This window comes from Thalassophryne amazonica, chromosome 8 (genome assembly GCF_902500255.1).
Source record: "Thalassophryne amazonica chromosome 8, fThaAma1.1, whole genome shotgun sequence".
Classification (NCBI taxonomy): domain Eukaryota; kingdom Metazoa; phylum Chordata; class Actinopteri; order Batrachoidiformes; family Batrachoididae; genus Thalassophryne; species Thalassophryne amazonica.
Window position 1 is genome coordinate 114338483 of NC_047110.1, and position 16051 is coordinate 114354533.

At 42.8% G+C, this 16051-nt stretch overlaps 1 protein-coding gene across 1 annotated transcript in view; it reads right to left on the bottom strand.

The window, feature by feature from the left end:
• The window catches only part of LOC117514994 (receptor-type tyrosine-protein phosphatase zeta-like), a 233993-nt gene that overhangs the window by 105558 nt on the left and 112384 nt on the right, over positions 1–16051 (bottom strand). Inside the window, 2 exon segments of the mRNA XM_034175555.1 lie at positions 2146–2241; positions 11479–11630. Coding sequence (XP_034031446.1) covers positions 2146–2241; positions 11479–11630 — 248 coding nt within the window.

Sequence of the window (16051 nt, forward strand, 5' to 3'; positions counted from 1 at the left end):
GACGACGAGCATGCAGATGAGCTTCAATGAGACGGTTTCTGACAGTTTGTGCAGAAATTCTTTGATTATGCAAACCGATTGTTTCAGCAGCTGTCCGAGTGGCTGGTCTCAGACGATCTTGGAGGTGAACATGCTGGATGTGGAGGTCCTGGGCTGGTGTGGTTACACGTGGTCTGTGGTTGTGAGGCTGGTTGGATGTACTGCCAAATTCTCTGAAACGCCTTTGGAGATGGCTTATGGTAGAGAAATTAACATTCAATACACGAGCAACAGCTCTGGTTGACATTCCTGCTGTCAGCATGCCAATTGTACGCTCCCTCAAATCTTGCGATATCTGTGGCATTGTGCTGTGTGATAAAACTGCACCTTTCAGAGTGGCCTTTTATTGTGGGCAGTCTAAGGCACACCTGTGCACTAATCATGGTGTCTAATCAGCATCTTGATATGGCACACCTGTGAGGTGGGATGGATTATCTCAGCAAAGGAGAAGTGCTCACTATCACAGATTTAGACTGGTTTATGAACAATATTTGAGGGAAATGGTGATATTGTGTATGTGGAAAAAGTTTTAGATCTTTGAGTTCATCTCATACAAAATGGGAGCAAAACCAAAAGTGTTGCGTTTATATTTTTGTTGAGTGTATGTAACGTAAACACACATCATACATAAGGTAAACACATATTGTACATAACGTAAACACACAACTAGGGATGGGTATTGATAAGATTTTATTGATATCAATAGCATTATCGATTCCGCTTATCGATCCGAATCCTTATCGATTCCCTTATCGATACCTCTTGTGAATTTTCTGTGTACTAAATGTAGGCTTTACAGGTTTTCTATGTCAACAACATTGTATTGAGTCATAAAGTAAATAAATATGAAATTGGTCACTGGATCCTTGATCTCTGGACATAAATAGAAATAAAGAAAATCTGTACTTTTTGTCAAAAGCATTTCCTTTCAGACATTATTGGCATGAATGTCTTTCCATACCTCTGAGCAGAGCTCTTGCAGCTGCTGTGTTACATGTCAGGATGTAATTTATAAAGAATGCAGGACGTCTCATTTTGGGAGGAAAAACACATTTTAGTCGACTGTAGTTTACTGTCTGTTTTACAGCGTGTGTAAAAAGGTGTCATTTGATTTAAAGCAGCAATTCATTTTTAAGTTATTAATTCCGACCGGACTCTGTCTCGGCAGAGAGCCGCGCAGTGTTTGGAGCTGTGCAAACGGAACGGAGGACGATTCTCTTTCTTGACTGCAACAAGACAAGAGTCCCAGTTAGTGACTTTAATCCACACAAAGGTGACTCACGGTTGACATATTTTAATGGATTTGAGAGGAGTTAAGAAGTGGACTTGCTGCTTCTGAAGAGGAGTGAATCAAAGAACCAACGGGCCAGTGGATCGAAGCATTGCTTCACTGGTTCACGCTTCAAAGCAAAGCCGCGCTGCAGAAACGTTGATTACAGAGTCGCTGCAGGGTCTGTAATCAGCGTAGAGAAATGATCATTTTCCTGACAAACACCCCCCCCAAAACAATGGTTGCTCTGAAGGACCAATAAGGGAATCGTTAAGCAAAAAGACTATAGATATCGGTGGATTGAATCATTTCTGAATGATACCCGAAAAGAACCGGTTCTCAATACCCAACCCTACACACAACGATACGTAGCATAGCAGTAATAACATGTTGTGCACTTTATCCATAATAATGAAGCATGTAGGCGGCATGGTGGATTAGTGGTTAGCAGTGCTGCCTCACAGCAAGAAGGTCATGGGATCACTTCCCGCCTGGTCCTTTCTGTGTGAAGTTTTGATGTTCTCCCTGTGTTGTTGTGGAGTTTCCTCCTGGTGCTCCAGCTTCCTCCCACTTCCAAAGACTTGGTGGATTGGTGAAGGGGTGACTCTGAATGGGCCGTGGGTTAGAAGGCGTGGCCTTGTGGTAATAACACGGGTTTGGAGAAGCTTCACCTGGGCTCTGTGGTCAGTACGGTGATTACTGCAGCGTGCAGCGACTGACGTCAGTCTCATGCCATAGAATCAGAACCTGTTCTATTCTTGAAGACTGTGGTTTCTGGACCTGGTCCTCAGAACTCATTTACTTATCAAACATTTCAGCATTTCAGTTTCACAAACCTCAAACATGATGGCAAGCGCGGCGATTCTTCCTCTGGCCTTGATGGTTTCGTCTAACGAGTCAAACCGATGAGCCTCGTAACAGTAGAGCTGCATCTGGACAACAGACAACTTTAGTTTGGCTCCGCCCACTGGACATGCAACAAAATGGTCTAGAAAAGTACCACCAGCAATGACCCTGATCGACTGTGGTTTAAACCCACACAGAGAACAAACACGTGAGGAGCTGAAGGAACATGATGACCGGGTGACGATGGTGCCGCGGCGGCCTGACGGTACTGTGCAAAAGTTTCAGGCACCCAGAACTGTTTATGTTTGTTTTTCTTCAGTGTGTCAAAATCAATCAATCAATCAATCAACTTTTTTCTTATATAGCGCCAAATCACAACAAACAGCTGCCCCAAGGCGCTCCATATTGTAAGGCAAGGCCATACAATAATTATGAAAAACCCCAACGGTCAAAACGACCCCCTATGAGCAAGCACTTGGCCACAGTGGGAAGGAAAAACTCCCTTTTAACAGGAAGAAACCTCCAGCAGAACCAGGCTCAGGGAGGGGCAGTCTTCTGCTGAGACTGGTTGGGGCTGAGGGAAAGAACCAGGAAAAAGACATGCTGTGAAGGGGGGCAGAGATCGATCACTAATGATTAAATGCAGAGTGATGCATACGGAGCAAAAAGAGAAAGAAACAGTGCATCATGGGAACCCCCCACAGTCTACGTCTAAAGCAGCATAACCAAGGGATGGTCCAGGGTCACCCGATCCAGCCCTAACTATAAGCCTTAGCGAAAAGGAAAGTTTTAAGTCTAATCTTAAAAGTAGAGAGGGTATCTGTCTCCCTGATCTGAATTGGGAGCTGGTTCCACAGGAGAGGAGCCTGAAAGCTGAAGGCTCTGCCTCCCATTCTACTCTTACAAACCCTAGGAACTACAAGTAAGCCCGCAGTCTGAGAGCGAAGCGCTCTAATGGGGTAATATGGTACTACGAGGTCCCTAAGATAAGATGGGACCTGATGATTCAAAACCTTATAAGTAAGAAGAAGAATTTTAAATTCTATTCTAGAATTAACAGGAAGCCAACGAAGAGAGGCCAACACGGGTGAGATATGCTCTCTCCTGCTAGTCCCCGTCAGTACTCTAGCTGCAGCATTCTGAACCAACTGAAGGCTTTTTAGGGAACTTTTAGGACAACCTGATAATAATGAATTACAATAGTCCAGCCTAGAGGAAATAAGTGCATGAATTAGTTTTTCAGCATCACTCTGAGACAAGACCTTTCTGATTTTAGAGATATTGCGTAAATGCAAAAAGGCAGTCCTACATATTTGTTTAATATGCGCTTTGAATGACATATCCTGATCAAAAATGACTCCAAGATTTCTCACAGTATTACTAGAGATCAGGGAAATGCCATCCAGAGTAACGATCTGGTTAGACACCATGCTTCTAAGATTTGTGGGGCCAAGTACAATAACTTCAGTTTTATCTGAGTTTAAAAGCAGGAAATTAGAGGTCATCCATGTCTTTATGTCTGTAAGACAATCCTGCAGTTTAGCTAATTGGTGTGTATCCTCTGGCTTCATGGATAGATAAAGCTGGGTATCATCTGCGTAACAATGAAAATTTAAGCAATACCGTCTAATAATACTGCCTAAGGGAAGCATGTATAAAGTGAATAAAATTGGTCCTAGCACAGAACCTTGAGGAACTCCATAATTAACTTTAGTCTGTGAAGAAGATTCCCCATTTACATGAACAAACTGTAATCTATTAGACAAATATGATTCAAACCACCGCAGCGCAGTGCCTTTAATACCTATGACATGCTCTAATCTCTGTAATAAAATTTTATGGTCAACAGTATCAAAAGCAGCACTGAGGTCCAACAGAACAAGCACAGAGATAAGTCCACTGTCCGAAGCCATAAGAAGATCATTTGTAACCTTCACTAATGCTGTTTCTGTACTATGATGAATTGTAAAACCTGACTGAAACTCTTCAAATAGACCATTCCTCTGCAGATGATCAGTTAGCTGTTTTACAACTACCCTCTCAAGAATCTTTGAGAGAAAAGGAAGGTTGGAGATTGGCCTATAATTAGCTAAGATAGCTGGGTCAAGTGATGGCTTTTTAAGTAATGGTTTAATTACTGCCACCTTAAAGGCCTGTAGTACATAACCAACTAACAAAGATAGATTGATCATATTTAAGATTGAAGCATTAAATAATGGTAGGACTTCCTTGAGCAGCCTGGCAGGAATGGGGTCTAATAAGCATGTTGATGGTTTGGATGAAGTAACTAATCAATCAATCAATCAACTTTTTTCTTATATAGCGCCAAATCACAACAAACAGTTGCCCCAAGGCGCTCCATATTGCAAGGCAAGGCCATACAATAACCATGAAAAACCCCAACGGTCAAAACGACCCCCTATGAGCAAGCACTTGGCCACAGTGGGAAGGAAAAACTCCCTTTTAACAGGAAGAAACCTCCAGCAGAACCAGGCTCAGGGAGGGGCAGTCTTCTGCTGAGACTGGTTGGGGCTGAGGGAAAGAACCAGGAAAAAGACATGCCGAGAAGGGGGGCAGAGATCGATCACTAATGATTAAATGCAGAGTGATGCATACGGAGCAAAAAAAGAAAGAAACAGTGCATCATGGGAACCCCCCACAGTCTACGTCTAAAGCAACATAACCAAGGGATGGTCCAGGGTCACCCGATCCAGCCCTAACTATAAGCCTTAGCAAAAAGGAAAGTTTTAAGCCTAATCTTAAAAGTAGAGAGGGTATCTGTCTCCCTGATCTGAATTGGGAGCTGGTTCCACAGGAGAGGAGCCTGAAAGCTGAAGGCTCTGCCTCCCATTCTACTCTTACAAACCCTAGGAACCACAAGTAAGCCCGCAGTCTGAGAGCGAAGCGCTCTAATGGGGTAATATGGTACTACGAGGTCCCTAAGATAAGATGGGACCTGATTATTCAAAACCTTATAAGTAAGAAGAAGAATTTTAAATTCTATTCTAGAATTAACAGGAAGCCAATGAAGAGAGGCCAATATGGGTGAGATATGCTCTCTCCTTCTAGTCCCCGTCAGTACTCTAGCTGCAGCATTCTGAACCAACTGAAGGCTTTTTAGGGAACTTTTAGGACAACCTGATAATAATGAATTACAATAGTCCAGCCTAGAAGAAATAAATGCATGAATTAGTTTTTCAGCATCACTCTGAGACAAGACCTTTCTGATTTTAGAAATATTGCGTAAATGCAAAAAGGCAGTCCTACATATTTGTTTAATATGCGCTTTGAATGACATATCCTGATCAAAAATAACTCCAAGATTTCTCACAGTATTACTAGAGATCAGGGAAATGCCATCCAGAGTAACAATCTGGTTAGACACCATGCTTCTAAGATTTGTGGGGCCAAGTACAATAACTTCAGTTTTATCTGAGTTTAAAAGCAGGAAATTAGAGGTCATCCATGTCTTTATGTCTGTAAGACAATCCTGCAGTTTAGCTAATTGGTGTGTATCCTCTGGCTTCATGGATAGATAAAGCTGGGTATCATCTGCGTAACAATGAAAATTTAAGCAATACCGTCTAATAATACTGCCCAAGGGAAGCATGTATAAAGTGAATAAAATTGGTCCTAGCACAGAACCTTGTGTAACTCCATAATTAACTTTAGTCTGTGAAGAAGATTCCCCATTTACATGAACAAACTGTAATCTATTAGACAAATATGATTCAAACCACCGCAGCGCAATGCCTTTAATACCTATGACATGCTCTAATCTCTGTAATAAAATTTTATGGTCAACAGTATCAAAAGCAGCACTGAGGTCCAACAGAACAAGCACAGAGATAAGTCCACTGTCCGAAGCCATAAGAAGATCATTTGTAACCTTCACTAATGCTGTTTCTGTACTATGATGAATTCTAAAACCTGACTGAAACTCTTCAAATAGACCATTCCTCTGCAGGTGATCAGTTAGCTGTTTTACAACTACCCTCTCAAGAATCTTTGAGAGAAAAGGAAGGTTGGAGATTGGCCTATAATTAGCTAAGATAGCTGGGTCAAGTGATGGCTTTTTAAGTAATGGTTTAATTACTGCCACCTTAAAGGCCTGTGGTACATAACCAACTAACAAAGATAGATTGATCATATTTAAGATTGAAGCATTAAATAATGGTAGGACTTCCTTGAGCAGCCTGGCAGGAATGGGGTCTAATAAGCATGTTGATGGTTTGGATGAAGTAACTAATGAAAATAACTCAGGCAGAACAATCGGAGAGAAAGAGTCTAACCAAATACCGGCATCACTGAAAGCAGCCAAAGATAACGATACATCTTTGGGATGGTTATGAGTAATTTTTTCTCTAATAGTCAAAATTTTGTTAGCAAAGAAAGTCATGAAGTCATCACTAGTTAAAGTTAAAGGAATACTCAGCTCAATAGAGCTCTGACTCTTTGTCAGCCTGGTTACAGTGCTGAAAAGAAACCTGGGGTTGTTCTTATTTTCTTCAATTAGTGATGAGTAGAAAGATGTCCTAGCTTCACGGAGGGCTTTCTTATAGAGCAACAAACTCTTTTTCCAGGCTAAGTGAAGATCTTCTAAATTAGTGAGACGCCATTTCCTCTCCAACTTACGGGTTATCTGCTTTAAGCTACGAGTTTGTGAGTTATACCACGGAGTCAGACACTTCTGATTTAAAGCTCTCTTTTTCAGAGGAGCTACAGCATCCAAAGTTGTCTTCAATGAGGATGTAAAACTATTGACGAGATACTCTAACTCCCTTACAGAGTTTAGGTAGCTACTCTGCTCTGTGTTGGTATATGACATTAGAGAACATAAAGAAGGAATCATATCCTTAAACCTAGTTACAGCGCTTTCTGAAAGACTTCTAGTGTAATGAAACTTATTCCCCACTGCAGGGTAGTCCATCAGGGTAAATGTAAATGATATTAAAAAATGATCAGACAGAAGGGAGTTTTCAGGGAATACTGTTAAGTCTTCTATTTCCATACCATAAGTCAGAACAAGATCTAAGATATGATTAAAGTGGTGGGTGGACTCATTTACTTTTTGAGCAAAGCCGATAGAGTCTAATAATAGATTAAATGCAGTGTTGAGGCTGTCATTCTCAGCATCTGTGTGGATGTTAAAATCGCCCACTATAATTATCTTGTCTGAGCTAAGCACTAAGTCAGACAAAAGGTCTGAAAATTCACAGAGAAACTCACAGTAACGACCAGGTGGACGATAGATAATAACAAATAAAACTGGTTTTTGGGACTTCCAATTTGGATGGACAAGACTAAGAGACAAGCTTTCAAATGAATTAAAGCTCTGTCTAGGTTTTTGATTAATTAATAAGCTGGAATGGAAGATTGCTGCTAATCCTCCGCCCCGGCCCGTGCTACGAGCATTCTGACAGTTAGTGTGACTCGGGGGTGTTGACTCATTTAAACTAACATATTCATCCTGCTGTAACCAGGTTTCTGTTAGGCAGAATAAATCAATACGTTGATCAATTATTATATCATTTACCAACAAGGACTTAGAAGAGAGAGACCTAATGTTTAATAGACCACATTTAACTGTTTTAGTCTGTGGTGCAATTGAAGGTGCTATATTATTTTTTCTTTTTGAATTTTTATGCTTAAATAGATTTTTACTGGTTATTGGTGGTCTGGGAGCAGGCACCGTCTCTACGGGGATGGGGTAATGAGGGGATGGCAGGGGGAGAGAAGCTGCAGAGAGGTGTGTAAGACTACAACTCTGCCTCCTGGTCCCAACGCTGGACAGTCACAGTTTGGAGGATCCAAGAAAATTGGCCAGATTTCTAGAAATGAGAGCTGCTCCATCCAAAGTGGGATGGATGCCGTCTCTCCTAACAAGACCAGGTTTTCCCCAGAAGCTTTGCCAATTATCAATGAAGCCCACCTCATTTTTTGGACACCACTCAGACAGCCAGCAATTCAAGGAGAACATGCGGCTAAACATGTCACTCCCGGTCTGATTGGGGAGGGGCCCAGAGAAAACAACAGAGTCCGACATTGTTTTTGCAAAGTTACACATCGATTCAATGTTAATTTTAGTGACCTCCGATTGGCGCAACCGAGTGTCATTACTGCCAACGTGAATTACAATCTTACCAAATTTACGCTTAGCCTTAGCCAGCAATTTCAAATTTCCTTCAATGTCGCCTGCTCTGGCCCCCGGAAGACAATTGACTATGGTTGCTGGTGTCGCTAACTTCACATTTCTCAAAACAGTCGCCAATAACCAGAGTTTGATCCTTGGCGGGTGTGTCGTCGAGTGGGGAAAAACGGTTAGAGATGTGAACGGGTTGACGGTGTACACGGGGCTTCTGTTTAGGGCTACGCTTCCTCCTCACAGTCACCCAGTCAGCCTGCTTTCCCGACTGCCCGGGATCTGCCAGGGGGGAACTAACGGCGGCTAAGCTACCTTGGTCCGCACCGACTACAGGGGCCTGGCTAGCTGTAGAATTTTCCACGGTGCGGAGCCGAGTCTCCAATTCGCCCAGCCTGGCCTCCAAAGCTACGAATAAGCTGCACTTATTACAAGTACCGTTACTGCTAAAAGAGGCCGAGGAATAACTAAACATTTCACACCCAGAGCAGAAAAGTGCAGGAGAGACAGGAGAAGCCGCCATGCTAAATCGGCTAAGAGCTAGTAGCTACGCTACCTAGCGGATTCCTAAAAACACACAAAGTGAATAATGTGTAAATAATTTAGAGGTGATTCAGCAGAAGGAGTGCCCCAATCAAGGCACCAAACAGGCCATGAAGCAGCACAGGAAACGCACGACAACAGCGAACGCACGACAACGGTGCTAAAATAAAATAAAAATAAAAAAAATAAAAACGAAAGCGTTAGCAAGCTTTTTCAAAAGAAAAACAAACAAGAAAAATCAAATGTAAGATTTTTATTTTGAATCAGTTATGTAAAGCTGATCTCAAAGTAACATAACGTAACGTAAATTAAGCTTTTTTTTTTTATTCAGCTGCAGCCGTCTGCTGAACTTCACCACAGCAGGTCCAGAACAGATCCACCTTTCGCCCCCCGCCATGAAATAGTGGGAACATTGACATGGACTCCGTGTGTCTTTACACATATGACCTTGACCCAGATATCAAAGGTCAATTGGAAATCTGGACAGTTCACAGCTGACCCTTCTCACCCTGCACACGGTCTATTCAAACCACTCCCCTCGGGCAGGAGGCTACGGTCCATCCGGACCAGAACCTCCCACCATAAGAACAGTTTCTTCCCCTCTGCCGTTAGACTCATGAACACCTCATAACTCAGTCACCTTAACCTTAACTCTGTCACTTTATCATCTTGTCACCGGTCACTTTAGACAATGTACTTTGGTTTTTAATTGCACTCCTCCCACTGCACTGTTTTTTCTGTTTGTCTGTTTTTCTGTTGCACACAGCCTTTCATATTTCTTTTTTTTTTATCTTATATTTTATCTTATTTTGACACATGTTATATTTTATCTTAGCATTTTATCTCTTCTTAATGTTGCACCATTGTACCGAAGCAAAGTCTGTGAATCCTGTTCACTGGCAATGACAATAAATTTCTTCTGATTCTGAATTGACCTTGTGGTGGACAATTTTCATGATGAACACTAAGAGTTTCCCGCGACACTTGATGAGCTCCTTATTTTCATTGTTATTGTTGCCTTTATGACCTTTGTATCTGATCTTGTCCTTATTCCATTTGATATGGGAATGTAATAATCATTTGTTGTTGGTTGAGTGCAGAATTGTTCAGGTTTATCCAACAGATTAATCTTTGGGAAATTGATGGGGAGATAATTCAATTCACATTCAATGAGCCTATGAATTTAAAGATCAGTGACAATTTGGACGTGACACCTTGAATGGTAGTGCCCTCTCACACCGTGGTGCCCCTGTCTTTTTGGCATGTTGTGTCAGGTGAGTATGGAAGGCAGGATGGCTTATGATGGGTAAGACACCACCTCATAACTCGGGACAACCTAAGAGACTAAACCACACCCACTGTAACGGCCACCTAGTGTAAAAGTGTTGTACAACCTACATTCGTGGTCACTTCACAAGATGGATGTCATCTATGAGGGTCCCAGGCCTGGTGTTTATCGTGACTTTTAACAAACTCAACTGAAGAAAATAATGGTTTGGTTCTTGGAAAGGGGCAGTAAATTACATAAAACAACTGTCTTTTTACAGTTTTTACACCATAAAAACCACAATAACATATAACAGTATATAAGAACAATAAAACAAATAAAAACAGATAAAAACAGACTCAAGGAGTTCAAATAAATAGCCAATAAATAAATAAATAAAAACACACCAGACCTACGGAGCATTTAAAAGTCAAATCGCCAAAGGGATAAACAACTTTTTTTTTTAAACGGTCCTTTCCTTCCCACTGTCGCCAAGTGCTTGCTCACAGGGGGTTGTTTTGACCGTTGGGGTTTTTCTTTAATTATTGTATGGCTTTTGCCTTACAATATAAAGCGCCTTGGGGCAACTGTTTGTTGTGATTTGGCGCTATATAAATAAACTTGATTTGATTTTATTTTGGTTCTCCAAACTGCTGAAGCATCACGGCGTCCTGAAGGCAGCAGAGAAAACTCTCCTGAAAGAACCCGACCTGACAAAGACAGGATGCCTTCAGCCTTCCCGAGGATCTGTTGATGACAGAAAGCGTTTAAATCTCTTTGTTTCACTCCATCACACTGATGATTTGTCTCAGTTTGTTTTTTGGAATCCTGTTCCTAATTTTTGGTTTGGTTTTTACTTTTTTTGTTTTTGTGTTGTATCGCACACTAATGAGCTAAACTTAAATATAAATTATTGTTGTTGTTTCTTAAAGTCAGTCAAACAAATTTCAAAGAAAGACGTAGCACAATTGAGGTCATTTAAGTTATTTATGAACTTCTTCTTTACTTTACTGTCGTAGTGGTTGACTGTTCGTTGTACTGCCCTCTGCAGATCAGATCGTGTTAGTTGCTGCGGTGTCACATTACGGGTGGCAGTTTTGAGGTAGTTGTGTTTATCACATTAGTCCCGCCGGTGTCGCATTAGTTCGAGAAATGCGTTCAAAGAACACCAGAAAGATTGCAGGATGTGTGTGTTGTGAGACAGGACATAAAATGAATGCTGTAAAGAAGACAAGTCAGATGTCGCGGACTTGTGTGGGTTTGTTGCTTCTTCATTTTGGATCTTAGCTGAGTTCAGGACCTCTGGTTCCATCACTGGATCCAGATCAAAAGGCGGTTTAGAGAGCGTCACTAACTCATGAGCGGTTTTACCTCCAGAGGGTATTTGACTCCATCCAGACTGTGTTCAGAGCCATCAGAGGAGGCGTTACAGCGCCCCCAGTGGAAGGTGATACGGCCCAGCTTGAACTTTGACCCGAGGCCCCCTCCGTTGATGTAGAACTCTCCGTCAACATCCACCCGCACTAAAAAAAAAAAAAAAAGAAATCAGAATGATAGGAGCAGAGTGACGGGTCCGAACACAAAACAACACACAGTTATTTAGAAAAAAAAACTCCTATTTTAAGCTACATAAAAAAATGTTCAATGAACAAAAAGTTCAAGATACAACAACAAACTGAATTCTGCATCAAGAACGATTTCAAACTGAAACACCAAATGCAAATAAAACAAAATAAAATAAAAGGAAAATTAAGACGGTCTGAAAGGCTGCGACAAATATTCATACTATCAATTACAAAGACTCAACATCTGAAACACACACACAGACAGACACACACACACACACACACACACACACACAGACACACACACACAGACACACACACACAGACAGACACAGACACACACACACACACAGACACACACACACAGACAGACACACACAGACACACACACACACAGACACACACACACAGACAGACAAACACACACAGACACACACAGACAGACACACACACACACGCACACACAAACACACACAGACAGACACACAGACACACACACACACAGACACACACACACACACAGACACACACACAGACACACACACACAGACAGACACAGACACACACACACACACAGACACACACACAGACACACACAGACAGACACACACAGACACACACACACACACAGACACACACACAGACACACACACACAGACAGACACACACAGACACACACACAGACACACACACACAGACAGACAAACACACACAGACACACACAGACAGACACACACACACACGCACACACAAACACACACAGACAGACACAAAGACACACACACACACGCACACACAAACACACACAGACAGACACACAGACACACACACACACGCACACAGACACAAACACACACAGACACACACACACACACACAGACACACACACACACGCACACACAAACACACACAGACACACACACACACACACAGACACACACACACACGCACACACAAACACACACAGACACACACACACACACAGACACACACACACACACGCACACACAAACACACACAGACACACACACACACACAGACAAACACACAGACACACACACACACACAGACACACACACACACAGACACACAAACACACACACACACAGACACACACACAAACACACACAGACACACACACACACAGACACACAAACACACACACACACAGACACACACACAAACACACACACACACACACACAGACACACATACAAACACACGCACGCACACACACACACACACACAAACACACACACACACAGACAAACACACATACAAACACAAGCACACACAGACACACACACAGACAAACACACACACAGACAAACACACATACAAACACAAGCACACACAGACACACACACAGACAAACACACACACAGACAAACACACATACAAACACAAGCACACACAAACACACACAGACAAACACACATACAAACACAAGCACACACAGACACACACACACACACAGACAAACACACATACAAACACAAGCACACACAGACACACACACAGACAAACACACATACAAACACATGCACACAGACAGACAAACACACACGCACACAGACAGACACACAGACAGACACACACAGACAGACACACACAGACACACACACACAGACAGACAAACACACATACAAACACACACACACACACACACACAAGTGATTACAATGCCCTGCTTGTGCAGGTTAATTATACAAATCTGAAAATAAATAAAAAAAAAAAATTTAAATTAGCCTTCAAGGATTTGATGGACGTTCTAATATCAACAGGTCAAACTGTTGCAGCTCTGTGGCCTGCTCTTTTTAACACAAAGCAAAGGCAACTGCATGCTCCAACCTCAGGACAGGAGATGTTCGGTAGCACACCTGTCTGTATGTCTGTTTAGAGATATTTAAACGTCAGCAACTAAACCTCCAAACGGCTCCTAGTCACAAGAAGCCAGACATCTAGTACAGGCTAATGCCTACACCCATAAACTAGCAGGCCTAGGATTAGGGTTAGGGTCTAACCCTAGACTTGGTGTCAACCAAGCATAGACTGTGGTGTTAACCAGGCCTAGATGTTGGAGTCTACCAGACCTAGACCTTGGTGTGTACCAGGCCTAGGTGTCTACCAGGCCTAGACTTTGGTGTGTACCAGACCTAGATACAGTTGTCTACCAGGCCTAGACTTTGGTGTCAACCAGGCCTAGGCCTTGGTGTCTATCAGGACTAAGCCTTGATGTCAGCCAGCCTTAAACATTAGTGTGTACCCGGCCTAGGTGTTGGTTCTACTGGGTCTATACTTTGGTGTCTACCAGGTATAGGCCTTGGTGTCAACCAGGCCTACACTTTGGTGTGTACCAGATCTCGACTTTGTTGTCTACCAGGCACAAGCCTTAGTGCCAACCAGTACTAGACATTGGTATCTACCGGGCCTAGGCCTTGGTGTCAACCAGACCAAGACTTTGGTATCTACCAGGCCTAGATCTTAGGGTCTACCAAGCCAAGGCATTGGTGTCAACCACATCTAGATTTTGGTGTCTGCCAGGCCGAGACTTTATGGGTACTGGGCCTAGGACTTGATGTCTACCAGACTTAGGCCTTGGTGCCTATCAGGCCTATACTTTGGTATCAACCAAGCCTAGACTTTGGTGTTTACCAGGACTAGACCTAGATGGCTACTAGGCCTAGGCTTTGGAAATGAAAAAATTGACAAGCTCATTTTAAGCTGCCGGTACATGCAACTACAACCACACCAGCTCCAAGCCAATAGGTGGCAGTGTTCATCTGGTCTTTTATAAGCAAAATCTTTTTATTTTCGTTATATGTTCTTTTAATCTCTTGACTTGCAGGATTATGTCTTTTGTCATGTATCATGTAATGGGCGGATGCAATTCATAGCACTTCATAGGTTACTAGCCTAGGCTCCTCCAAATCCGCAGACTGAATGAGTAAACGGTCAGGCCTTCTTTGTAGATTCTGTGTTGCAGAAATAATAAACGGGGGTTTGTGGTAGCGCCAGCTCGGAGTCAGACTGATGTTTGTTGTCTGTGTTCTGCTTCCTCTCGTGTTCCTCCTCACATTGAGCTTCCCCCGGGCAACGGCAAATATTGACTCGACCTGACGCCGATTCACTGGTGTTGAAAAATTTGTTTGCAGGCGTCGATCCATCTGCTGTGTCCATCAGCTGTTCAAAATAACATAAACCCTCTTTCATCAATGAGGGACTCACCGCCGTGGCCTGGAACCCATCCAGGACTCATCTGTTCAGGACAAAAACCAGTTTAAGTGCCGTCAGCGTGAACTGGATCCAAACAACACCATCGATAAAAGCGTTCAGTGAGGCTGTAACGCTCTCGGTGGTTTCACCGAACACTTGACGGTCGTTAAGCAGCAGAGGAAAACAAGCAAGTTCTCTGGATCTGCACAATGATCTGGCATTGTCGTGACATGACTCTACATTCCACGGGGTATGGACACGGATGGCGTTGAACCAGCAACCTTCTGTTTGTGTTATTAACACTGACCGCCTGACCTCCACGAAAAACTACTGAGAAGAATTTATACACAAAGTATTCTGAAAAGGGAAAAAAGACAAAAACTTTTATCATTGATGAAAAAGGTGAACTTCTGCTTTCAGATATAAACTTTTGAATCTTTATTTGATTATGCAGCTACTAGCTTTCAAGCTTTTTTTCTCAAGACAAGACAAGACAAGACAAGATGGCGCCTGTGTGTGTTCCGGCTGCTGCTTGCCTGTTACCATGTTGTTTTTCTGTTATTTTCCTGATTGTGTGTGCTGTGTCATATCAGCTTTGACGGATAGTGATTGCGTGAGTGCAATACAGATTTATGATCGCGACTCTCTTTTTTAAATTAAAGAGACAATGGAATGCCTCTTTCATGACTGGGATAGCTACAAGCAAACTTTCCCACCTCCGTTTGTGTGTTCCCCCTCCTCCCGGGAATACCTGATGTTAAAAGGGAGTTTTTCCTTCCCACTGTAGCCAAGTGCTTGCTCATAGGGGGTCGTTTTGACCGTTGGGGTTTTTCATGGTTATTGTATGGCCTTGCCTTGCAATATGGAGCGCCTTGGGGCAACTGTTTGTTGTGATTTGGCGCTATATAAGAAAAAAGTTGATTGATTGATTGATGTTGTGGTGACGTCCAGGTAGTCCGAAAAAGAGGAGAAGAGGCTGCAGAGCGGGTGTCCAGGTTCGGATCAGACGAGGAGTGTGGCGTGCGGCTCGTGGATACCAAAGCTACAGGTGGCTTCGTCCGGTTCCACTCTTGCAGGACCATACGGTTGGCGGTGTGGCCCTGTTCACGCATCCCACCACTCCTCTGTGTTGCAGGACTCAGCCTGGACATCACTGGGTCCCC